At 43.3% G+C, this 25,894-nt stretch overlaps 1 protein-coding gene across 5 annotated transcripts in view; it reads right to left on the bottom strand.

Annotated features, from left to right (window-relative positions):
- The window catches only part of ehbp1 (EH domain binding protein 1), a 156,444-nt gene that overhangs the window by 3,416 nt on the left and 127,134 nt on the right, over positions 1-25,894 (bottom strand). For all 5 annotated transcript variants that reach the window (XM_040000048.1, XM_040000050.1, XM_040000051.1 and 2 more), the window contains 2 exons: positions 6,729-6,828; positions 5,747-5,820 (listed from right to left, as the gene is read on the bottom strand). In XM_040000048.1, the coding sequence (XP_039855982.1) occupies positions 5,747-5,820; positions 6,729-6,828 (174 nt within the window). The remainder of the gene's footprint in view (positions 1-5,746; positions 5,821-6,728; positions 6,829-25,894) is intronic.

Genomic DNA, 25,894 nt, shown 5'->3' with positions numbered 1-25,894 from the left:
CATGAGTGAGCTCACTGCTGTCAATCACATGTCTCAGAGTCCCGCCCCCCTCATTAGGAAGGTAAACAATAAAAAGAGCCGATGAGCGACGTGACCAGGCAACACCAGAGCGGGGCAGGCTGGGTAACCAGAGACGCAGGAACAAACAAAACAGCCTGCAGCCACTCAGACCCCCCCCCCCCCCAATGTAAGCCACGCCCCCCTCCATAAGAGAGTGGGAGAGGGAGGTTAAAGACTTAGGAGTGTGTACAACTCACACGGTGGGTGCGTATTCAGATAACTCTCACCGTGCACGCCAGTGGTAACCATGTGAATCTGCACAAGGCACACAAGAATGCGCTGGTTCAAATCCCCATGAACACCCCCCTCTTCTCTCCCTGCTCGCTATCCCCGACGCTAAATTTATTCAAGAGAGCAAACCGGTCCAAAGCCTCGTTCTCTCAAAGCGGGACGAGGCCGCCCTTCATGCATCCGAGTCCGTCTGGCTGCCTCTTTTTCTGTTTTATACCAAAATACGGCGACATCACATCGGAGGGTTTCAATCGCAGCTTTTTTGGACACGGACACCAAAATAAAATTTATTCACCTTCATTTCTTTGCTTTTTTACCCCCCCTCGTCCTCTTTAGGCCCTGAGAGCTGATTTCGGCTGAAATCCAAGTGTCATCAGAGAGAGAAGGGGGGAAGGGGACTGATAATTAAAAAACAGCTAAAAAGCAACAAACACAAAGGTTAAAAATTGCAAGAGAAAAGTTCTCTCTAAATTACTAAGATTGCTTTTATTGAGGTTCGAATATAAAGGAAAAAAGTTTATATTGCAGTTTCAGAGCAGTTCATCCTCTACTTGGCCAAGAGATGCCTGCATAACTGCATGTGACTATCTATGTGATTTACTCCTGTAGGGACCTGACGTTTAGGGAAGCTGCGTGTAAAAGAGTACCAGTCCACCTTTTCTCTCAGGAAAGGCAGTATGAAAGGGGGAGGGCCTTTCTTGTTAGCTTCTGAAGCCATTTTCCACACATGCACTCCACCCCTGAACCTTTCCAGACTTTACCCAGGTTCCCAAAGTTTGTGTGATGCTTTTTTGTTCAGACGTGTGGACAAAGTAGCTAATATTGTCCTTAATTCCATGAGTGTATGTCAGGTGTGCTCTACCACCTAAAACACGCTGAATATTTCTAGTAGTGCAAACCTTTGTGAAGCGGTGTTTCCTGCCTCATGCAACATGCAAGGAGGTAAATTTATCTACAAGAGGACAAACCTGCCCTTAACACATTTAAACACAACTTGAACTTTTATAACTTTGATGGCTCATAAACTATTTAACATGCTGACGGCAGCTACCAATTTACAGGATTTACTGCCTTTAGCCTCTGGGTGAGTATCAGGTGAGAAAGTTTGGCTTAGCTTCATTGTGTCTGTTTGCCTTAAAAACATTCTGAATTGTAGTTTTCTGGTCTACGTGTCCAGCAGAAGACTGAGAACATCACGGTAGATACAACAATCAAGTGGTTTTCCACCTGTGTGAAGCAGGCTGAACCACAGGAAAGATTTTACATCTCTTAAAAAGCTGTAATTTCTTTCCAGGCATGAATGTGAACATTTTCAGCATCTGTTCAGCCTCATGTGACGATTAGCAGCATGTAATACCACGTTAGCTTCACTACAGGTGGCACCTGTCCTCGACATAAACACCAAGTTAAAACAGCTGGAGACGATGCGAATATTAAACTTCAAGCGTGGACGCACTTCAACCTACACAAACACCCGAGCTGTGAATAGATAATTAAACACACTGGTCTTCTGAATTCGCCAAAACTCGAGCCCGGCGACGCGTGGAACGAAGCCTGTTGCTATCGGCCTCTTCAGTCAGTGTGCAAGCCTGAAAGAGTTGGCGACATCATCAAAAGTTGCCCATGTGATCGGATTCCAAAGTGCACCTAATCAATCAGGGTCTGTAGTGCGCTGTCCCGATGTGTTACAAAGCCCAAATAGATTTACAAATGGGCTGTGGGTGTGTGTGTGTGTGTTGGGGGTGTGGAGAGGGATAAGCTCCTGCATAGGATTACATATTGATTTTAAACATATAAAAAAGCTTATCATATCAAACCGTAACAAGGGGAGAGAAGAAGAAAAAAAAACAACTCTGGGACCCAGCTATGCATAAATCCCTTTTAGATGGCGAGAGGGCGTCCACTTTAAAAACACACACACACACACACACACACACACACGGGCCCTCGAAGGAAGCCAAGACGCCGCTCCGTGTGTGCGTACATAGGTGTGAATCGGTAAGCAGATAAAGAGGGCATAGTGGATCAATTTTTGTGGCAGGGAGATGAGAGCATGGCATACAGATGGCATTTCCCCGCCTGGCATCACACCAAGACGATACAAGGAGGTGGTTATCACTGAGCATGCTCATAAACGACATCAACAGGGGCCTGGAAGCCTCGGCCCTGATCCTGACCGTTTTATTCTGCACATTTAATCAAACCTTGAACACCGTTTTAATGTCAAGCTGCTTTAAACTTCAGTTACGGAGCATTTTTATCTTACACCGACTGATGTTTGGATGCTTTAATGATGCAAAGGCCCACCTCAAGTCAAGACCTCTGTGCTGTTAACCTTCACGTGTCAGACTGGGGTCATTTATAGGTGTTGTTGGGATATTTTTAATCATGAAAATCGTTCCTTACAACTTTTCATATTTTACTACAGGGATTGGCCCAGTGCTGTGGCAGGGAAATGCAACTACGTGGACTTATTTATTACCTATAGGAGTGTTTTGTTAAGATTACTGGCTTTGGTTTGATTATAATTTTCCACTTGTGATCTCTGCGTTGTGATTTTACGCAGTGAATCATGGTTAACAGACCTAGAGTAGATTTACTGCTGCAGAAACCTCGAGGCAGACACTTGATGTCCAAAGATGAGTCAGCATCAGTTACCAAATTATGTTTGAGTGCTTTTGTAAAAAGGTATTCTGAATATTCCTCATGTACAGATGACACATTCGATTTAAACAAAAACAACAGACGTACAGTGACGACATTGTTAATTCACTCAAACATCTTAAATTTTACATTTATTGCGATTATTGTGCTGATCTATTGTTTTTTAAAGGTTTGTGATGCACTAATGTGTAAAATACTGCACTGCTGTGTGCTGATATGAAATCATCTAAATATACAGTTCTTTCTTCATTCAGTTAGACAAAGCATTGCTTAGGGTCGCACTAGACCATTAGTTGTTCTGTATTTATCAGTTAATATGTGCTGAGATCAACAGTGCAGGAAAAATACCTGGCACTGTAGTGAATCCTGCAGCTGTAGCCCTGCAAACTAGCCCCTCCCTTCCTCCCCTCTCTCTCTCCCCCTTTGTGTGACTTTAATGTTTCTACATTGTGCCTTTTCACTACATCAGGAATCACTGCTCCGTTAAGATCTTCTAACTCAAACAAACAAAAATCTGAGAAAAGTTGAGAAGAATTTGTCCTTTTGCAGAATATCGGCTTCAAAGTTGATTTCAGATGAATCGTCTTCTCCCCCTCAAAGCTTCCCCTCTTTCTTTTCTTCCTCCCCTCCTCCTCGTCCTCTTGTACCCGACTGTCCCAGTAAGCTTACGTCAGCCTCACAAACGTGGAATAAAACATCACGAGTCAAACCTTTGCCTCAGAACAGAGAGGAGGCCGAGCGGCTTAACTTATAATCTCCTGCCTTTAACTTTCATCAAACCCTTAAATGTCTACATCACTGCAGAGACTACTCACAGGATTTTCCTTTCTCTATAACTGCTTACAAATATTACCCACATCTGCCGCAGCTGGACGGTAAATCAGCAGATATTTAACATCTTTTCACACAAAAAGACGAAGACAGAAACTTCAGGTCTTCACACTGACCTGACGATGTGTGTGTGATTCAGCATGTGTGTCAGATGAGAGGGAGAGGTGCGTTTGATTCAGTGCAGGTATATATTTTTCTCAGCAGGGCGTGTGTGTGTGAGGGCAGGTGTGTTTCTTCTCTCGCTCTGAGTCATCTCTCTCTCTCTGTGTCATCGACTGGCCAACCAAATCAGCAATTATTCGCACGCCCAACCATCGCTCAATGGACCTGCCCAAGCACCAAATAAGAGCTGGGGAGAGGTGCGCGCACACACACACACACACACACACACACACACACACACACACACACACACACACACACACACACACACACACACACACAAAACCAAAGGTGGAAACACACCTGTGAGATGTAAACTCACAGATGCAGGCAAATGGAGACCAACACACACACACACACACACACACACACACACACACACACACACACACACACACACACACACACACACCTTTCTTCCCAGCAGCTGACAACTATCTGTGGCTGCGAGAGAAAGGCAGAGCCTCTGAATGTTAAGTGCCTCCCTGAGGGAGGAAAATAAGGCCGCTGATAAGTTAGTCAGCTGCAAATCCAACAAGTCCACATGAAGGCAGAGAGGACGGCGGTGACACGACACACACCACCTCTCCACCTCGAGTCACACACTATCTCTGCTCTCACATCCACATGCGCGCAAGCCATGTGAATCCACAACACACACACGAGACAAAGACAAAAACACAGCTCAAAACAATGCGCGCACAAGCGTGCTTAAAGCAGGCTCGCTGATACAAACACACACTCCGTTATGTGAAGCAGAAAAAGCGAAATCCTCCCATTCGACTCCAGCAGGAGCTCGATAAATAAAAATAAATAAAGCGGCCGGAGAGAGGGAGGAAATCAAGCTGAACGCAGGCAGCGTGGTGCCGGCTGCAGCGCCGCTTTGGATATGCGTGTCTGCCCCCCCCCCACCACCACCATCTCCTCTTTTGCTAATTAGAATTGATTTATTATGGACCAGGTAGCTTATCAGGTGCCCGGTGAAATTACAATGGGTGTCCGAAGGCCGCGAGGAGAAAGGGGGTGGTTTGTGAGAAGGGGGTGGTGCTGGTCAATGTCGAATGGCAAAATCAATTAGCATTGATTGGCGAAAGGTTCATTTTGCCAAAGAGGACGCAGTCGAAGGGGATTAAACTTCCATGGCCCTCTGACAACTTTGATACGACACAATGGCTGCTTTTCTGGCTGCGGTGTAGTTAGCAAGCTTTCAACAATATAACTGCATTTCTTTCTTTTCTTTTTTTAACATTGCAAACACTGAATGCAGCTGTGGTCAGATTCCACATCAGGCATCGGCTAGTCGGGTCTGGCTGAGAAACAGATAGCATTGATCAAGTATCTGGGAGTGAAATCCCTCGCAAGCTCGCATCTTAATCCTCATCAAGCCGAAGCAGAATTCAAATCACCCTGCTTCAGGCTCCCGATGAAGGCTGGCCCCCGCTAACAGGCGGACGCCACGTTGAAAGGACTCAGAAGAAGAGACACCAACCACTTTACTCGAACTCAAGCGACCTCGACAGTCGATTTTACCCTCCTCACTACGAAATGGAAAATGAACTTCAACTATTGCTGCCGGTCTCCTGCAGGACTCATTTGGGAAGTAATTAAACTATCCAGATGTTCTGGTAAATTTCAGGAAGATTTAGGAAAGAGAGAGTAAAGTGAGCTCCTGGTTGTTTTACTTGTTACATAATCTCCTCAGCTGTGAAAACTGCTGTTTAAAATGCATCTAAAGTTACAAAATTAAGAGTTTAATGTACGCGTGTGCAGCCTCCCTCTGCGTGTGTGTGTGTCTTACCCTCGATGGCCAGCATGGCTCTCAGCTCTCTGTTCAGCAGTTCGAAACGCCTCTCCAGATCGTGCTCTTTCTCCCTGTGGCAAGTTAGAAAGAGGGGAGACGGGAAACACACACACACACACAAAGTTCATCAATATGTTAATGACTAAATCATTAAGTACTTAAAGAAACCTGCAATAAACATCGATTCGGCCACTCGCCCGAACCTTCTCTGGCTTCGCATTAATCTACTGCACATAACTGATACTCATAGTGCACAGCCCTGGGTGAAGGTGTGTGTCTGTGTGTGTATGTGTAAGGATAGAAAAAGGGAAATAAGGAGCGGAGTTTGGGGGGTGGGGGTGAAAATGCATTAAAAACAGAAGATGAGGGAGTAGATGTGTATATGCAAGCGTGGCCCTGTGTGGATCTATCTGCCACCCGCAGCACAAATTGAATTCTTTCCTCTTTCAGCCATATTAAAAAATGAGCTAATTCGGCCCCCTAATAGAATTTGTCCTTCACAGGCGCCGTTTTCTCTTTGCCTCCACAAAGAGAGAACAGAAAGGGCTAATAATCAGCCCTTCTGTCAATTGGCCACTTTAAAAGCCTCTCCTTTCCCACGATATAATGTGATTATGAATACTTCAGGCTCTCCTCCACTTGCACACTTTGAAATCCCTACAGCCGCAAATGAGGAAAAAAAGGCAAGCGCGTGTCTCCACCTGTCGCAGCTGACCACATACAAAGAGACTGCAGATAGAGTAGCGATCGCCACATTTCTATTGATTTTATATCCCTTTCTGCATGTAAATCAATGAGTGGATAGACAGAGATGGGGTGAATGGAGTGGAGAGGACACTCCTGCCCCGTGCAGCTTAGACGAGCTTGATCTAAAGCTCGAGGAGCAGGTTTAAAACGCTTCTCAGCTGCTTTAATTTGACATGTGAGAAATTAAAATGGAAGCAAAGACGAGGCGACAGAGAGGAAGAACAGTACGCACAGCAGAGAGAGCTGGTTCTGTCTCCTGATGAGGGCGTTCTTCTTGTTGACCAGCATGAACCACTCCTGCATCATGGCCTCCTCCTCCTCCTTGTTGTTGCCTAGAAAGAGCACAGAAACACACCAATAAATAAACCAGCCGATACACACGTTACAGGAAATGTTTCAAGAACAACACGTTGCTCTTTTGCTTTTGTTTTGTTTTTTTTTACAGTGGATTGAACCTGACATAAAAATTACAGCACCCCGTGTACACCAGCATATGCACATGAAAAACGATGAGGCAGATAAACGACGGAGCTGCTGCCCCCGCAGAGTCAGTGTGTCCACCAGATATTCATGTGTGGGTGTAAATACTCTCCTCGCTTATGTTCCCTGTGTAAACATTCACCTACTTCACACCATGCCTTCACAACGTCAATACGGCTTCAACCGGGGCGGGATTAACTCTGCGATTACCGTCGAGCGCCTTTACAGAGTGAAGCCTCTCACTGTAGGGCAATACATATCCCACCAATCACTCAGCAGGCCTTCAAAAAAAAAAAAAAAGTCTCTGGGACTCTCTACTGCTTAGTGTAATACCTGCTCAACACACACAGAGAGCTAGTGAGGCTCAGATGCATGGCTAATGTAAGCTTTGCCCACGCCTGGGGCTAAAGCTCTATGCTGTAACTTACTTACAAGGTACAATGGGATGCGCACAACTGATACAGACAAAGCACATCGAATCGAAAGCTTCAAATGTTAGCCAGGTAACAGTGACAGCCTCCATCGTGTTTGACCTGGAATAAAGACCAGCTGCCTGGGTGTGGAGTTTGACTCCCACTGTGCATCTGCTGGCCTCCGTGTACTAAAACCACATAATCGTAAGGTTTTAAACATACTGGAACCTGCGATGACGCTCAAACCAGAAACTGACAAATGATAACTAAATGCTCATTGAAGCTCTCAGGTGTTAAATGCTTACAGAGGAAGGGTTGATCAACAGGATTTTCAGGTACGGCCCAAAAACATGCACGAAAAGTTATTTAATATTTCTGGAATGAATTAAATTTGGAAACAGGATAATAGTCTGAACATTAGCTGGATGGTTACTGTAAATTTGGAACCTATTTATAAAACTTTCTAGATACTGTTTAGTGCATCTTCAGGTAACTAAGTGGGGCTATTTCGGACCAGGTGTGGCAAAGATAATGAGCAGGTGTATTTATGCTGTAAATTCATGTAGGTCTGTTTAATCCCAGGCTTTTGCTCCAATTTTCATCCTGTAATGATTACACTGTAAGGTTTTACACCAAACCAAAGTGAAAAGACACCTCAGGCGTGTCTCTCAGGATCCAGAGGCTTTGATTAAACTGCAGTATTTGACACCCTGGGAATCAGGATGGCCTCACTGAGCAGGAACAAAAATAACAACAGTCTCAGCAGTGATGATTAATAAACACATAATAAAGATGCAAAATGCTACCAGTAAAATAATTATTTACTATAATTCTACAAATTCACAATTTATTTGTGAGTAAAAAAGACTATTACTTTAAAGGTAAATCTTTAAATGTTATGACTACTTTTTTTTAAGGAATGGATAATCAATAAAATTAAAACTAGATTTCCATAAAATAATACTACTAAGCATCTCTTTCTGCTTGGTTTGTTTTAATAATCTCTCACGTGTTATAAATTAAAATGCTATTTATTCTTTATCGAATCTCGAGGTCAGCTGAACAGTGTCAGCGGCGATAATCCATAAGGTCCCGTTTAACTCTGCAGCGGCGATATGAATCCTTCCAGTCACTGTGGTAAATGCAGCAACGGTTTTAAGAAGATTTCCAACATTTATTGTCTGAGTATTGTAGCTGTAACCACTGTATCATTTATTTGATGAGAAGCTGTAAATAAATAACTTTGCTTCTTAGGAGACAAGAAAATAAGAAAGAAAGGAATTTTTCCATCAAACACACACACACACACACACACACACACACACACACACACACCAGTGTTCATTGCAGCAGTGGGAGCATCGGGCCACTGCGTCACTGATGACAAAAGGCAAACGCGTGGATGTGTGTGGACACCGGTGAATGTGTGGACATTTGTGATACTCTGAGCCAGCAGATGTATGTAATTTCATTTAGGAGGAGGGAGCGGGAAGGGAAAATGAAAGAAAGCAAGCAAACCCCCCCCCCCCAAAAAAACCAAGCGAATGAAAGAAAGCTTCAGGATTTAGCGGAATCACGGGCTCGTGGATTACTGTAGTCAACTTTGAAATGGACGACACTCGGAGGGGGGATAAAGCCGGCGCTGACAGGTCATTGTGCTGCCTCGAAGTCAAATAAAACAAGCAAATAATAATGGCAAATATTAAGCTCCTGTGACATTGTGGCGAGGCGGGCTGGAAGACGAGAGGGGATTATAAAGCTATATCCCCCACCGCTAGCCAGCCAGCTGCTACCAGCCAACCAACAGCCACATTTTATGAAAGGAGGGAGGGGAGGCGAGGGGAGAGGAAGGCAGGGAGGTCAGAGGAAAAGGTGGGAGAAGAGGGAGGAGAAAAGGGTAGAAGGAAGGAGAAAAGGGAGAGATGGGGGGGGGGGGGGGGGGGGGGAATATTGAATGTGAAAGCAAAATGGGATGACTGGAACGAGGGAGGGAGTGGAGGAGGAAATAAAGGCGAGCAGGTGAGTCAGGGGATGGAGGGATGGAGGCAAGAGACTCGACAGCTGCTCAGCATCCACCTCCGACCTCTAGATCCTACCTGACTTAAAGAGACAGACTGGGCGCAGATTTATTGTTATAGGTGGGTGCTAAACCCCTTTTTAATCAATTAAGCACAGGAAATTATGTTTTACTATACCTTTAATTATAGTTTTTGAGCTGTTGGGGGAAGAGCCTTTAAAAAATAAAAAGTTATATAACTACATTGTAATTTTACAGGCCAATTGCATTTAATGAATTATTGAAAAGTATTCAGATTATTTAAATAGTTTTCTACTAGCTTGACTACTCGATACGACTGAATTAACAAGACAACTGTACGCGATACCGTCATCTTAAACGTAAAAGTGATGGCCGTTTCAGTTTCACGATAATTAAGGCTGTAGTGCTGGGTTGGGGGTTTGATTCCCACTGGTGCAGCACATTCTAAAAACATCTTTGCTCCATAGAAAGCCATATGCTTATAGTGACAACAGACTGCTGAATGTGGTGGTGTATGAAAACAAATGGTGTAAATATCCTTGGCAGTCACCACTGACACTGTGTCTGCGAATCCAGCCTTGGCTCTGAGACACTGTGGATGCATGCTGGCTCTCAGGGGGCCATCTTGGATCAAAGCATCTGGCAGTTTGGCAGGGTGCATTCTGGGTCTTGCTGCTCGCCTTACACGCCACTTCTTAGTGCTCAACACAGAGCAGGGCAGAGCAGAAACAGGCCAACTCCAGTGAGACTGAAGCAATGAATTTGGCGTTGGTACAGTGTGTGATGGGGACATCAAAGGGTTAGTGATGAAAATGCACAAGGTTTATCGCCATTAATATCATCCTTAGTGTTACCTCAGCTATCAATGCAGCTGTGCTAGTGAGAAACACACAAGATACAATCAACTCACACACACACACAGAGCTGAGATACAACTGATAGACATATCCCAACAACCCCTCTATCTGATTGCCTGTCTTCCTCTTCTCTTGTTCCACTCCCGGCCTCTCGCAGAAACGCAACCAGGATACAATGACACCAACTGCCGTGTGTGGAGGGAGGCTGCTATCCTCGAGGCATGAAGACAAGGCTGGTTAGCATAGGTCACTGTGTGTTTGGGAGCATCCATATGAGAGATGGTGAGAGAGAAATGCAGAAAGAAATGGGAAAAAAAAAAAAAGGGGGTACAAAGGCAGCCTCTATAGCCAAATAAGATTAAGATAGCAATCTTGGCCAATGTTCCATTCAGTGTTGATAGGAATAATGAAACTCACCCCGAGGTGGTCAAACTGCTGCTGCTGTTGGCCTGAGCTGCTTTGAATTAAGAGAGCCATGCTGCCATGTGCTAAATGTACAAAATTGATGCTTTAGCATTAGTCTTAGTGAGTACACGTTAATTGACTTTAACTGGCTTCACTGTATTTTTAATTGGTGACTAAAACATCAAAGCAGAAGCTGCACTAAACCTGCAATTACTGATAACTTTAGCTTTAAATTATCGGTGTGTAGTTTAGCTTCTTTTAGCTGCTCCCTTATTTGCAAGCGGTTGCCGCAGTGGACGGATCTACTTGGATGTAGATCCTCCACTCCCTCCCTCGTTCCAGTCATCCCAAAATGTATTTTCTCTTTCATTATTGTGATCAATGGCTTCAAACAGCAACATGTGCAGTATTTGCACATGAGATGTTCATTCTAATTCATATAAATTGCAGTAAGTGGATGAGCAGGGTGTCCTGCATTTGTTCTTCCCTGGAGAAACTTCTGTGCCTTGAAGGAAGCAGCTTGGATAACCGAGGAAAATGAATGCGACAGAAAGAGAAACACATTAAAAGCTGTGATCACAGCATGTTCATCTCAGTCCTTATCCCACCATTTTGTCATTTAATCCAATAGCTGCTAATCCAATTTGTCTATCGGACATATAAAAAGGCAGGGAGGAGGAGGAGAAAGAAGAGGAGGGGAAGGGAGGAGATGGAGCTGAACTTCTCTTCTGTGTTCAAGTCACTTTCTCAATTGCGGTTTATTTAGGGCAGAGCTGCACTTGTGCATCTCCCCCCATCGTTCTCTCCATCCGAGCGTCAAGCCCGTCTGATATCAGCGGGGATCGGGGGAAGAAGAAAGCCAAAGACACATGAAAGAAAATGAGAGAAGGAGGAATAAAAAGAACAGGATGAACATTGTTTCCTGTGATTAGGTAAGAGCTCGTTAAAAGGCTGTCACGGCAGTGATGTGAATATGCATGACAGGGGCCGGCCTAATCAGAGAGGTTTGTGCCGAGGACCGGAGGGAGGGGGGGAATTGTGTGTAAGTAGCCTACTGAAGACTTGATTTAATTAATGTGAGGAGACGAGTGTCTTGTTAGGAAAGGAGACAGGGAAGGACAGAGTGAAGCTTGTAAGCAGGAGAGTTTAGGGAGCTCTCAAATTCAGGTTTACCCATAAAAAGCGTCACATCTGAAGCTTACGCTCGTCTTTCTCTCCATTTCTGAAAATTAGAGTAACACTGAAGTCAAAGATGTACTCAAAGCTATGCACGCCAAATGTTACAACACTGGTGAGATGTGTAAGAATCAAACTGCCTAGCCACTGCATGTGATTCCTCCTGCTCTCTCCTATTCTATTCTCCCCTCCTCTGGAGTGGTGCTGAGGGCTATTTTTCCAAGGGAGTCTTGTACGAGGCCTCTTTTAGGTGTCCTCAATGGCACAATGGGTCCTAGCTCATAGAGCAGATTCCTGCTTTATTGAACCTGTGTATAAGGTCTGGTGAATGGAACACATTAACCGATTCACACTCACCTCTTTCCTCTTGCTCCCCCCGGATAGAGAAAAGTAAAAATTCAGAAAAAAAAGAAAGAGGGGGGAAAAAACCCCTCCTCTCACACTGAGGCACAATGCGTGCCTTTTCCACTGGTGTCATTTGTCAACCACTGCTTGCTTTACAACTTACAAAAGAGGTGAAGGTAGGGGAGAGGGAGAGGAGAAGCAGGAGTAGGGTGCTGCAGAATTTTGGAGGCACTGAGATTAATTAAATCTGATGCATAATCATAAGCAGGGCTGCAGAATTATTTGTTTCTGATTTCACGCAATATGCTGACAGGGGAAGCCCATCTTTCAAAATGCTGATGTTGGAAGAACAACAGCAGGCCTGCTGAATGACGATGAATATTTTCATCATACGATTGTTTTGTTACCATAATCAGTAATAAAAGGAGATCAGGAGGGGATGAGTGTTACGAAATTATGCTGGATAAAATAATTATTGCCTATTTAACACCTGTTTGGATGTGACTGGTGAAATTGACTCGGTGTTGCGAACTGTAAACCGAGCAGGAGGAAAAATCCAATAAAAACGCAGCTGTACCTCTTTGTTGTAGATTTCTGGTTTGCTTTGGTGGTGATGATAGTGAACATCAGGTCCCATTAAAGAAGTGCAAAAAAGAGCCAGCTTTTAAAAAAAACAAAATATTGAATCAATTTCAGTTAAATCATGATTACTAAAGATTTATTTGGTAGAATTTTACTCAGAATTGTGTACTCGAGAGTTCACTCTGGGAGAAAAAAAAAAAAAGAGGCATGACAAAGTATTTGAGGCCCTGTATCTTTGACAGTTTTCATATGATGGTGAAGTTTTTCATGATGTCAACAGATTTGAAAGAAAAAAAAAGCTGATTTTTGAGGGGGTCAGGTAGGAGGCACTCACTGATAATTTTAAGAGTAAAAGAGGCCTGTGGCATTTCACACACACACACACACACCCCCACCCACCCCTGGGATTTATTCTGCAACGTTTCCTGAATCCAAAAGCTGCAAAATTCTTTTATAAAGTTTCATAAGTGGAAACATGCTTTTTATTTTCATTCATATATATTTCATTCATTTTCATATAACACATGCTGTTTTAGGTTAATTTTTAATATGGAGTCCTGACGATGAGCCTAGTTTGCGGGAGGAGAAGAGTCAGACTGTCGGAGCCTAACATGTTATCCTGCTAACATGTTTCTTCCTTTCCATCCGCCACTCTTCACCTCTTTAATCTTTTCTGTGGACTCTTCTAAATATACAGAAACAGAAACGTATGTGCGCATGCACACACACACAAACGCAAACACACACCACTGGGTAAACACATTTGACCTCAGAGCCAACAGTAGAGCAACCTCCAAACACCTCTACCTCAGAAGCTAAGGACAGATGGGAGCTTTGGCAAACAGAGTTCACATAATAGACTGAGTGAGGAGATGAAATGCTCATATTAGGAGGTTTCATTTTCACACACACGCATGCACACTGAACACCAGCGGAAGAGTATATTTGGACAAGAGAAGTAATTTCTCCTCTTTCAACTTTCTTTAGCGTCTCATTTTAAATATTTAAATCAAACATATTTTATTTGATCACATAAAGGGGCTGAAAGGTGCTCAGATCAGAACAAAATAAGTGCCATTCCCAGAGTCTTTTTCTAGGAGAACCAGCCATGCCGTGACAATCACAAATATGCACTCTGCCTCGACTCACCCCCGAAGCATCTCCTCCTCTCTCCTCCCTCCCCCATCTCCATCAAATTGTGTTTCTGCTACAAATCAATAAACATTATCAGAGAGTGGCAGACTATGGGCTGGTGGAGGCAGCTTCTGTCTGTTAAAGCCCAGACCGCCCGGTCTCTATCACAGCCTGGGTGAGAAGGCCAGGAGGAAACAGAAAGATGCACACAAGAGAGAGAAAGGCGGGCAATGCGAGTCCACGAACGCACACACAAGTTATAGGGATTTACAGTAAACATAAGATGGAAGCAGAGTGCATACAAACTGAGCCACAATCAAACACAGATATGCTCAAACAGAGCATTTGGAGCATGTGCAGTCCTGCAGAGTGAATTTTCACATCCATACAAATGGAGAAAACAACCACAGCGAGCTGACTGGAAGAGAAAGGAACAGCAGTGAAGCACTGAGGTGTTTAACAATAATCCTAACAGTGCAGCACAGGCTGTTTTGACCATGCCATTCAATGTCAATAAGAAATTAAAGGGGGGAAAGGAAAAAAAAAACACACAGAGTCAGCCTAAAGTCAACAGCGGCTTTAAACACTCCCTAACCCATTAGGCTGCTGTATCACCCACTCTATGCTTGTCAGCTCACTTTAGCTTTAGCGTCAGAAATCCCCACACTCTCCAACGCGCTACACGAACCATTTAACTGAGCCCTAAATAAGATGATTTTCAACTCGTCCCCACTTAGCTTGGGGCTGGAAAAGGAAAATCAGGGGGCCTGCCATACGCCATTTCTCAATTACCTTTCTCATTATTGTCACCCGTGTTCATTACTACTATTATCACCCTTCCTTTTCTGTTGCACCCCCCTGCCCCACTTTAGGCTAGCTCGGGCCGTTGTGGCTGTCGCGTTGGATGAAGAGAGGGGAGAGGCGCGGCAGAATCGAGAGCTTTTTTCAGGGCCGGAGCACTTCAGGTAATTAATATAGCAAGAGGGGGCAGATGAGAGGAGACGGAGAATATGTGAGTGTATGTACGCCTGTGTGTGTGTTTTTGCTGAAATGTCTGATTGGGGAGCTCACCTGCCGATACCCCCTAAAAGGTATTTCATTAGCGGGCCTTTTACCATACAAGCAGAGCAACAAAGCCTCAGTTACGCCTGTCTCCACTCCAACTCGACAGGGCCCTCCAGGACGTCTGTAGCTGTGTGTGGGAAGAGTAAAGAAGAGTGGAGGAGCAGAGAGGAGAGGCTATCCCTGTTCATAATCTCATGACAAAAGGCAAAAAGGCATCATCCTATTACCAGTGTGATCTTCACCAGCTCCTGCTAGCCACTTTCCACAGGGGGCTCTCTTTTATTATTAAGGTGAGTAGGTGATAGGGAGCAGGAAAGGCGCGCGGCGCCTCCCTATTAGCCCTGGGACAAGAGTCGGTATGAAGGGGGAGAGAAGAGCGGAGAGACCCCATGCTAGGGTCCTGTTTGGAGTCTTTTTCTCTTTCTCAGAATGAGAGCCTTTGCTTGGACCTTCGGGAGGCGGCTTCTATTAGGCTTCAGTGCTACAACACAAAGTGTGAGAGATTCTTCAATCAAGCAGCTCAATGCCAGAAGTGATGATCACTGGGAAAACATCTTGAGCTCCATCTGTTGAAACTCATTTGTATCTGGTTCACGTTACTCCTTAGCTCCACCGTTACATGGCAGCAATGAGGTATTGGGGTACAGATTTAAACGAGGTACATTTATTCAAGCTGAGCCTTGGTGGTCAACTCCTGATGGCTGATATCCACCGAGTCCTACGTGATTTGACCAGTGCTTCTTAAAGCATAAGAACACTTGTACTGTGGTTTCGGTTTAAACGTCACAGAGGTGTATTTTTGAGTATCCACAGCACAGTGAGAGAGGAAAGAGGTTGGGGGAGAGAAACACAGATTAGCCTGTTTTTTTTTCCTGAGTGTTTTGTCTTCATCTTAGTGGGGGGTGCTTTCCTCTAGCCTCAGGTTACACAAGGGAATTGTGGGAAATAAAACTAGGCTGAGCTAGGTTTGGAATAACAGCAGTGCTTGACCCACCATTAAAACATACAGAAAAGGTATAAGTGTATTAGTGTAAGCTTGTGCTTTACACTAATAAACTAAAGATGTTTTTGAGTACTGCAGGTAGTACTGAAGGTCTCTTTTAAGATAAATTTAAAGAATATGAGTGATGTTTAAGTAAATGGTAAATAGACTATATGTACATAGCATCTTTCTACACAATAAGGGCACTCAAAGAGCTTTCTTACTAGAAACCACATTCACTCAGTCACACACATTCACACGCACACTCTGATGGACACATCAGGGTTCTGCATCCTGCCTGACGATACTTCAAAGGAGTCAGGGATCGAAACACCAACCTTCTGATTCGTGAACGACCTGCTCTCATATTTGAACCACAGGCACGTCTATAATTCAGCAAAACATTCAATATTCCGTTTTCCAGTTCCACAATTTCAGTATTTTTAAGTTCAATTTATCAAAAAAAAGGCTTCAATTATTATTTTTTCAGTGCCTTTTGGTGTCACCGCTTGAAGAAAAATGAAAATTAGAAACAACATTTGAAATAACAATTAGTAACAATTTCACTGAGTTAATAATTAGTGTCGTTGTAAAGCTCTTTATAAAGGTGGTTTTTCTAAAATTATATTGCAATATATTTCATAAAGGTGACAGATTACATGGAGAAAAAAATGAGATTCAAGAGTTATTTAATATTATTAACTGTAACAACGAACGGACCCACCACTGTAGCAAAGAAATTTGGGTACGTTCTAATGACTACAACGCAGAGAATCATGACTAACACTTGTAGAGTAGAAATATTTATTGCTGCAGAAACCTTGAGACAAAGACTCTGTGATGATGAAACAGGTCAACTGATGGAGATGAGGTGGGTCAACTCCTTGTGTGATTAAAAAACACGATTAATCACACGAGGACACTTTGTAGCATCTGTGATAGGTAAAGGAAACTTTAAAGGTAAACTCAGAGAGAGCCTTTAAGAAAACCTCAGGATCATAAACAAACTAATTTTAGTGGCTTTGTCGCCTGAAGGTTACAAGGCTATGTGAACTCAGCGGTTAATTGTTTTGACTGCAACTGACTATTGAGCCTGAGACTATTGAGTGCGTGAATAAGAGCAAGAGGAGCAAAGTGACATCACAGAGATGTGTTAAGTAATGTTACATTTCTGAACTCAAAATGAAAGCATTTCTTTTTGAATGTTTAAAATAAGTATTTCATCATTAAATCAAAACATAAATCATATATTGCTTCAAAGTTATAGTTTCCAGCTACAGTATTTGCTTGTGCTCCTGATGCTTGATGGTGAGATGATGCAAATGGCAACAAGTCACTGCTCAGTCTGGCTCCGCTGCCGAACAACTGCAGTCACTTCAGTCAGTCAACTGCAGTCACCGTTCCAGCAGGAGGACACTTTAATGAGCACTTTACATCACTGTGCATTTATACATGGAAGAATCTTACACATAGATGCTCGCGTGCACACGCTTTCCAGCCTGCATAAAGTCAAATATTTGGTAATTCCGTCTGATAGACTGAAGTTTGAAGGCCCTTTAAAGGTATGTTAAACGTACAGATTCTCAAGCGATGCACACCATCCATCCTGACAATCCACACACACACACACACACACACACACACACACACACACCATCGTCGTCCTCCTCCTTTCTCCTCTGTAGCCCAGTAAAAAGCCTGTGATGACCTGGGTGTGTAGCTTATTAACCTCTCCATCAGTTCTTATCAGCCAATGAATAGCCCAGTCATCTGCCTCTCCTGCTGAATCTTAGGGTGAAAAATTTCTCCTCACGTCAGAGCTATAATTCAATCCACACAAAAATCATTTAAGGAGCACACACATGTACACGCACGCACGCACGCACGCACGCACACATACAATGGGGACCACAGTGGAAACATTTTGTCAGCCTTGTCCTCGGTGGGTTTGCAGGACTGGCGTGGACCAGATGTTACAGAAATTCTCAAACAACAGAAGGAGTGTACATGGCGTGTTTGTGTGTGTGCGCGCGCTGTGTATGCCTGCCTGCATGCATGCATGAGTGTGTTTGAGGGTGGGAATAAATTAATGGCTGATTTCTCCCCTTGCTTTGATGGCATTAAGAGCCCTCTTCTTCTCAATGTGCCGCGTTAAATGCTTTTCTCTCCTTCTCTTTTCCATCCGTCTCTCCCTCTTTTTCTTGACAAGCAGGGCCACCCAGCAGAAAGCAACTGATGCAAAACGCCAGAGTAATCTCCCCCTCCATCCACCACCACCACCACCCCTCCCCGCTATCTTTAGTCTTTGACACAGTAGCCATTATCTGTGGGATTTAGTTAAACCAAACCTTCATGTATTTGTTAGGCCCTTGGTTCGTTTTTTCTTCTGACTGCTCTGCTTGAGTGTGGTCAGGCTGCGAGGAATTGGAGGGGCGGGGGTTACATCATCAGTACAGCCTGACGGAGACTCGTGGAGGGGGTCTACAATGCCATCTAGCTGGATCCTACTCATGATGGTAAATATGTTAAGCTGAAATGTGCAACCTTGTTTGTTTTTGCTGCCGCAAGAAAACTAAACCCAGACATTAAAGGCTCAAACATGATTGATTTAAGCCAAACCTGAAAAATACTGTACGTCACTTCTGTTTAGCATTATTAACCCAACATTGATTCCAGTCAAATATGGGATAAAAAAAAAAAAAAAAAAAAAAAGAGGTTTCTTGACTTTTTAATAAAATTGACATCCTTAAAAAAGGTGTGGAATGAACCTAAATTTCCCCTTAACCAACCTAAATATTCCAATCAAACTTATTAATAATCAAGTCAAAACCAATGCGATTGTGCTAATGTAGCTAAAAATTATATTACCTAAACAGGTGTTTGACCAGCAAACAGGTTATACTGTATTATTTAGAGATACGTGCATTCAACTGCATTGTCTTTTGTCCAGTTTTAATCTCATAGCAACCATCTGCTACAACACAGACAATCACAATTAACATAAATGTCAGTCTCATTTCCACTCCCATCTCACATTAAAACCAAGGCTTTCCTCTCTGCCACATGCAGCCACAGACCTAAAAAGCACTGTAAACGAATCATGTTGAAACTCGCAGGTAAGCCAGGGCTCGGCGGGGCTAAACTAAGGTTAAGCCATGTGGTTTAGCTTCCCGGGAATGTGTTTACACACACACTGAGGTGTGAACCATTTAGGGAGCTTAGAGGGGTGGAGAAACACGAGTTGATTTAGCGCTAGTGTAAACGCCGGTACCTGTTGACGGGTGTTAATTGGGACAGCTTAAGACAAACAGCATAAATCTGTAGGGATTCTCAGGCTGGCCGAGCAATCATCGAGCTGCAGGAGAGCGAGCAAAATAAGGCTGGATATCAAGTTACTTTTTTCAATTAGTTTCAAACTGTTAGGCCCTAAAAGCAGTCAACAGATGTCTGTAGTCATGATAACTTATTCTTTAACCTGATATGAATAAAAAGATGCAGAGATGTCAAAAGAAATTCCACCAGACCCGAAGCCATTTCTACTGGGTTTGTATCTAAAAGAACAGAAATGAACAAATATTAATGAACCACAGTGTTTTAAAGCAGAAAATCCTAACAGCACTGTGGAAAAAAACAAACCAGATGTCAAACATTCCACCTGAAACGAACGCATATATACTGAAAGAGAAAAGAAATATATTATAAAAGGATTGTGGACCTTTTTTGAATATTTGGATTTCATAGACATGTTGAGTAATTAATTCATACTAAGTATGCAGTGTTTGCTTTGTTACACACGTTGAATGAACAAAAGTATTTTATTAATATTTATTTTCTATACTTAAACTTAAAATAATAAATATGAATAAATTAGGTGTCTTGATATGAATTGTCATGTATGAATATAAGAGGATAATTTTCTGTTCATTTTTGTTTTGTTTCTGATTTCTGATTAAATGCTGACATTTATTTTTAAAATATTAACAAAGATTATCATGAAAAAAAAAAAAAGCAGCAAGCTTTGGATAATTTTTGTGTAGGCATAGGCAAAGAATAGTCGCTATTTTCAGCTTTAATTGTGACGCACAGCCTGGTGAAGCCACCTGTAGGTGGAGGATTTTTTGAATGAAGTAGTGAGAGTTTGTAAGATGTAGAGAGTGGTGATAACCCCCAGTGGAGGACCCCCCTCAACCTGCTGACAGACAGCTGCAGCCTTTTTAGCATAAGTGGCTCCGCCTGCTCCATTAGCAAAGAGAAGAAGGAGGGTGTGTGTGTGTGAGTGTGTGTGGGGATGGTGGGTGGGAGGGAGCTCAACCCCCCCTGGGGTAGATGTTAGAACAAATTTGAGGGGTGTCATATTACACGGCTTGTGACAAGAGGCCGAGGGGAGGTGAATGATGAATTTACTTAATGAATTAATCTGCGGACCAGTAATGGCTCCGCTAACAACATTAGTCATCCTTCTTACATCTCTGTGTTGCGATTCCTCCCTCATCTCTTCCTGTTACACAATCATTTTATCCACTCCTCCGACAGCCGTTTCCCCTCAGATATCAGCTTCTGTTTCCCATGGTTAGGTACATTTAACAAACTGAAAACTACCAATTAATAAAGTCTTTCGATTTCTTGATAAATACTCAAACTTTACATTGTTTTTTAATGTGTTTATAAACACACCTTTCAATCTGGAATAGCCTTAAATTAACACAGACACCAACACCAGGCTGATGAAGCTTCTGATTCAATACACAGATGCAAAATTGCAGTGTTTAAATAGACATTTAAATGGAAATGTATTGGGAAAGACAGCTGTTGGTATTTGTAGCCTGGAGTGCTCATAACAATGGGGAAATGGGGAGGAGTGTGTATGGGGGGGGGGGGGGGGGGGGTGATGACAAGCAGCTGTGTTAGCAAGTGAATGGTGTAATTACTGGCCAAACCTCTGTCATTAACCTGCATTGTGGAGTGCCACCACATCAGTTACCATAAGAAAGCCTTGATTAATTGACTGTAACGATGAAATTCAATTGGAGTTTTTAAATGAAATAATAATCAATTATATAATGGAGGGAAAAAATAAACATCTTTAGCCAAAATGTGCATTGGAGGATTATCATTGAGAAGAGGTGAAAGCCAGTAAGTAAAGTAAGAGATGGCTGAAAGACTGTGGATTAAACTCTGACAAGAGAAATCCCCCCCCACAAAAGAAGTCAACAACAACAACAAAACAAATCAGTAATTTATTACTCAAATTTAACAATTTAATTAAAAAAATCATCTATTTTCACTTTATCTGGTTGTGTGGATCACTGTGCTGCTAAAAAGATTATTTTTCTGTCCTCTGTGTAGCTGTGGATGTTCGCATGTGTGTGTAATTTCGACACTCGCTTGTCTGTGACGACGTGTTTGGCAGCTTGCAGCGTGCTTTGGACCGGCTGCTGCATGGGGTCTCAGGCGAAGAGGCAGCTGATGAAAGCGTTGGCGGGATGCTCCAATAAAGAGCAGATTATCATAAGCGGCCATTGTCCACCTCCGAATTCTCTCCAACAACCGCCCCCCGCCCCGGCCTCCTCATCTTCACTTACTCACCCTGTGGCTGAAAATGTTAATCGGCGCCATCACTGGCAGGAAACACAGATGGGCTGCCCGGCCCAGTGAACACAACTTTACCTAGTTCTGAGTAACCGTTATAACGAAAGAAAATATAGCTAAATGACACAGGATGATTTCTGCTCCAGTTTGGAAACAAATTTAACTTGCACGTCTCTGTACTAAGAAGCCACCCCCCCTCGACTCCAATCCCCTCCTTCCTCCCACCCTCCCGGTGACTCCATCCACCCGGCTCGTTTTATCTGAAGATTCTCAGACAATGCCTAGAGGATCCCATTCCCTAATCTTCCTAAAAATCCCCCTTTCATCCCCACTGTTAAAGAATGTATGAAAGGCTGACACCGAGCTGGAGAAAAGCAGGAGGGGAGGGGAGAGAAAGGAGGAGAAGAAGAAGGAGCAGCGCACATCTGGGAGTGAGGGTGGTGTTACTGCGCTGGACTGTGAGGGTGGAGGGCGGGAGGAGGACAGGAGCTCCACGCTGGTCGCTTGTGCTCAGTCCTTGCAAGTTGAGTAATTAAATTGTTTTGCTGCTCAAACATTCAAATGGCCGAGGAGATTAAGGGCATGGGCGGGAAAGGGAGTCTGTGTGTGTGTGTATGTGTGTGGGGGTGTTAATCTGTGTTCTGACCCAGTTGAACCTTAGAGTCACACACACACACACACACACACTTCACACAAAACAACAAGAAAAAAAAAAAAAAGCTCAAATCCTTTGTTTTGTTCCCTCAAAGGCAAGAAAAAGGCAATGGGGTTTTCAAGGAGTGATCCCTAGATTTCTTTTCTTGCCCCATAGGGAAGAACGGTGCATTTGCTCCTGAAGTGAATTCAAGATGACCACAAACACATTCCACCGTGGTCTAATACAAAACCATTCGATTGAAAGCGAGTGCTCTTTTCGTAACCCTGACAACAACAACAACAACAAGAAAAAGACCACGGGCTTTGAAAAGAAGGGAGCGCATCTTCTCTTGGCTGTGTCTATCTCAGTTGCCACGAGCTTAGCTTAGGAACAGAGTCTGTGATTATGGATAAACAATAGTGGCAATCGTTCTGTGTTCAACTATCTCAATCAGAATTCACACAGTGGACAAGCTTTCAGCATAGCCTGTGTTTATTTTGGGAGGCTCAGGAGGAGAGGTGAATGTGGAGAATGTCTATCTAAGAATGAAAAAAAAAAAAAGCAATCAGAGGAAAACGTGAAAAGCAGCACCTGAAAAACAAAGTGACCGCTGATTAAAGCCAACACTAAACCCTCTCCTCTCCCTCCATCTTTCAGTGTGTGAACTGTAGAGGGTATTATACTCTAAACACTTTTTCTTCTCTCAGTGCTGAAAGATTAGACTGGTTATCCCATTAAAGTTGGTAAAATGCCATTCTTGTGTCTTTAAGCTCTCGTATAGGAGGTCAAGATGAGTCTGCCTGCGCTTACAAGGCGGGCACGGATGTAATCTGCCCAAAGTTACAATAATTAATGTTAAGCTTCTTCAGCAATACGTTTGTGAAAGAACCGGTCCTGATAATATACTTAAAGCTGCACATGCTGTTTGTGTTGCCACGACAAGAAAAGGCAGAGCTTGACGTGCACGCGTACTTGCGAGAGTCCCTCTGCCACTCACGTAGCTCAGCTTAAATCTTTAGTCAAACTATAAGCTGATGCTGCCACAATGCTGGATTAGGTCGACAGGCATGGGAAAGAGAGTGAGAAGGCGGCTCACTTGATGCTAAAGAAATATAAACTACACATGCAGCTACAACAGCATCTGTGGGATGACAAGCAAAAGGACACGTCGCTTAAAAAGGAGAAATTAATCTGAAATGCAATCATTGGTAAATTCCAACTAAAGATTATTTCTTTAACAGGGTGGCATTCATACTTTTAAGAGGCTGAAATCTGATTTACAAGTAGATGAAAAAGCTTGTGAAACAATACAGATGGATGAATAAAACTTGGACAAACGGGATTCAGAGCCACAGGTTGACATTTAAGCAGCTGCAATCCTCCACACAATCACACAGCAAGTCAAAGCGGCCAGCAGCCTTTTCCGATGTGACGGCATTGACAGTCCGTGCTGTCCCTTCCTCAGATACCGAGGGGGATACTGCATGTGTAAAGTACATTAAGCTCTTGCTGGAATCCTTCCTTGTGCCATTCTCCTCTCGTCGACTCTCAGACACAAAGGCAGATTAAAGGAGCGCACGCCATAAAAACCCTGTGTCAATCTTATCGGCTTGGAGTGCAATTTTTAAATGTATGTTAATCTGGGGGAGCTAAAACTCATTCTCTCCTCTCTCTGCTTGTTTATCTCTTATCAAATGCGCAGTAGGTGAGGGGCAGCTTTGCGGTGCAGCTAAGTGCCATTATTTGGATAATTGCATCCATTGTTGCTGGTTATATAGCTATTTGAAATGGGAGGTGTGTGTAAATAGGTGCAGGGGCCAGGTAGGGGGTGGCTGAGATATATTCAAAAAGAGGCCAGGGGATTTTCTGCGAAGGCTACATGATGCATTTGAATGCTTCTTCACACCTAAAGCTGAATTTTCAATAAGCAGTGTTTGATATGTTTTTGTCTGTGCAACAATAACTTCAGAAAATAACAAAGCCAAGGTCAGGAGCGTTACATGCACCAGAAGAATCACACTAACAATGAATGGTATCTTCACAGAAATTAAACACGTACAATGAAACCATCACAAACCGAAGCTTTTCAGTGTGTTCCAGCTCTTTTGCATTTCTAAGGTGGTCAGATACCCTAACAAAAGTTAAATGACACAGACAGCCATGCATAAATCATAAATAATGAATATGCTTCGGTTCAAATAGAAATCAATAAACTCCAATAAATATTTGGTCTACTGCAGGAGGTGAAACGTTCTCCTAATGTTGCATGTGTGAAGGACAGTACTCCCAGTGGTGCAAGAATAACAAGTTCATTAGTCGAGGGGGGGTGCCGCAGGAATTCAAATTCCCCCCCGACTCGGGCCCGGCCTCTGATTGGCTGGCTGCGTCGGCATGGCGAGACTCATTAGAGCCCAGCAGTAATTAAGAGTTGTTAGAAAGTGAATTCTCCAACCGCAGATTAGAAAATTAAACTATTTACTGATTACATATTAATAGAAGACAACAATGGCGCTTGCCATAAGCTTGGAAGGCAACCAAGGAATAAATCTGTGTACTTAATTACCATAAACAATGGGGGCATAGAAATGGAGTTTTATGCACACTCCCTCCTGTAATGTGTCTGATATCAGAAGACACTTGACAATTCTTGTTCAATTATCTCTATTATTTAATGTGCTGTGAACTGCCTCTGAGTAAATAAATTAACCACCCCAATTACTTTGGATTCATCTGGGGAGGGCCGCTGCGTAATAGAAAATGCAGGAGAAAGCTGCATTGTGCCCAAACCTAGGGGAGGAGGGGAGGTGTGTGGAAAAGAAGGGAGCATTTCTTTTTTTTTTGGAGGGGGGGGGGAGGCTGACTGGAGAAACTGAGATTCACAGGGATAAAAAAGGAATAGAGAAAATGTAAAGACACCCAGAGTGAGAACGTCTATCAAAAACACATGATAAGATTGGTTACCTAAAAATTAAAAGACCTAATTCCTGGTGGAAAAGAAGAACAAACTCTTTACAGACAGAAAAAGAGAATCTCGAAAATAAAAGGGGAGAGAGAATGACAAAGCAAAAGCATGTGATATCAAAGAAAGGCATACTGTGGACCAGCAGAGCACAGAGGATGTTCCCAGGCTTTCTGCTGCTGGAGCAGAGAGATGAACAATCAGTCATGGGTCAGTCGGTCTGTCTGTTCACATCTGCCCGTCGCTCCTGCAGCGCTCAGCGTTACCAGAGCACCACTGCACACTGAGCTCACCCAAACTTACCTTGAGAGGTCTGAATCATATGATCAGATTCACTGCTCTGATTACTCTGCACATCCCTGCTCAAAGAGTCTACTGAGAGTCTGAACTAACTGCTTGCTGGTCTGCGTATAAGCTACGCACATATGCATTATTTAACTGATGGTTAACTCTGAGTCAATCAAGTCTATTTGTGCACGGCTTCAGACCATATTCTAAGCTAAAGCTCTCCTGTCCTATAAACAGTAGCTTAGAGGGGGGGGGGGGTAGGTTCACGGCAGCTTTTTCACCACAGACTGCCTATCACAACAAAAACGCAGCTTTGGCACTGCAATGGGAAAAGAAGAAGTTGTAATAGGAAACAATGATCAGAGAGCGTTTTCAGAATGTCCAACTCTCCTTCTCTGCCATCACGGAAGTCTTTCTGCTCCTCCATCTCTAGCCTGACTGCACATAA

Source organism: Simochromis diagramma, unplaced genomic scaffold (assembly GCF_900408965.1).
Source record: "Simochromis diagramma unplaced genomic scaffold, fSimDia1.1 OVJJ01000596.1, whole genome shotgun sequence".
Classification (NCBI taxonomy): domain Eukaryota; kingdom Metazoa; phylum Chordata; class Actinopteri; order Cichliformes; family Cichlidae; genus Simochromis; species Simochromis diagramma.
Note: the sequence above shows the minus strand (reverse complement) of the source record. Positions and strands in the feature narration are given on the sequence as shown.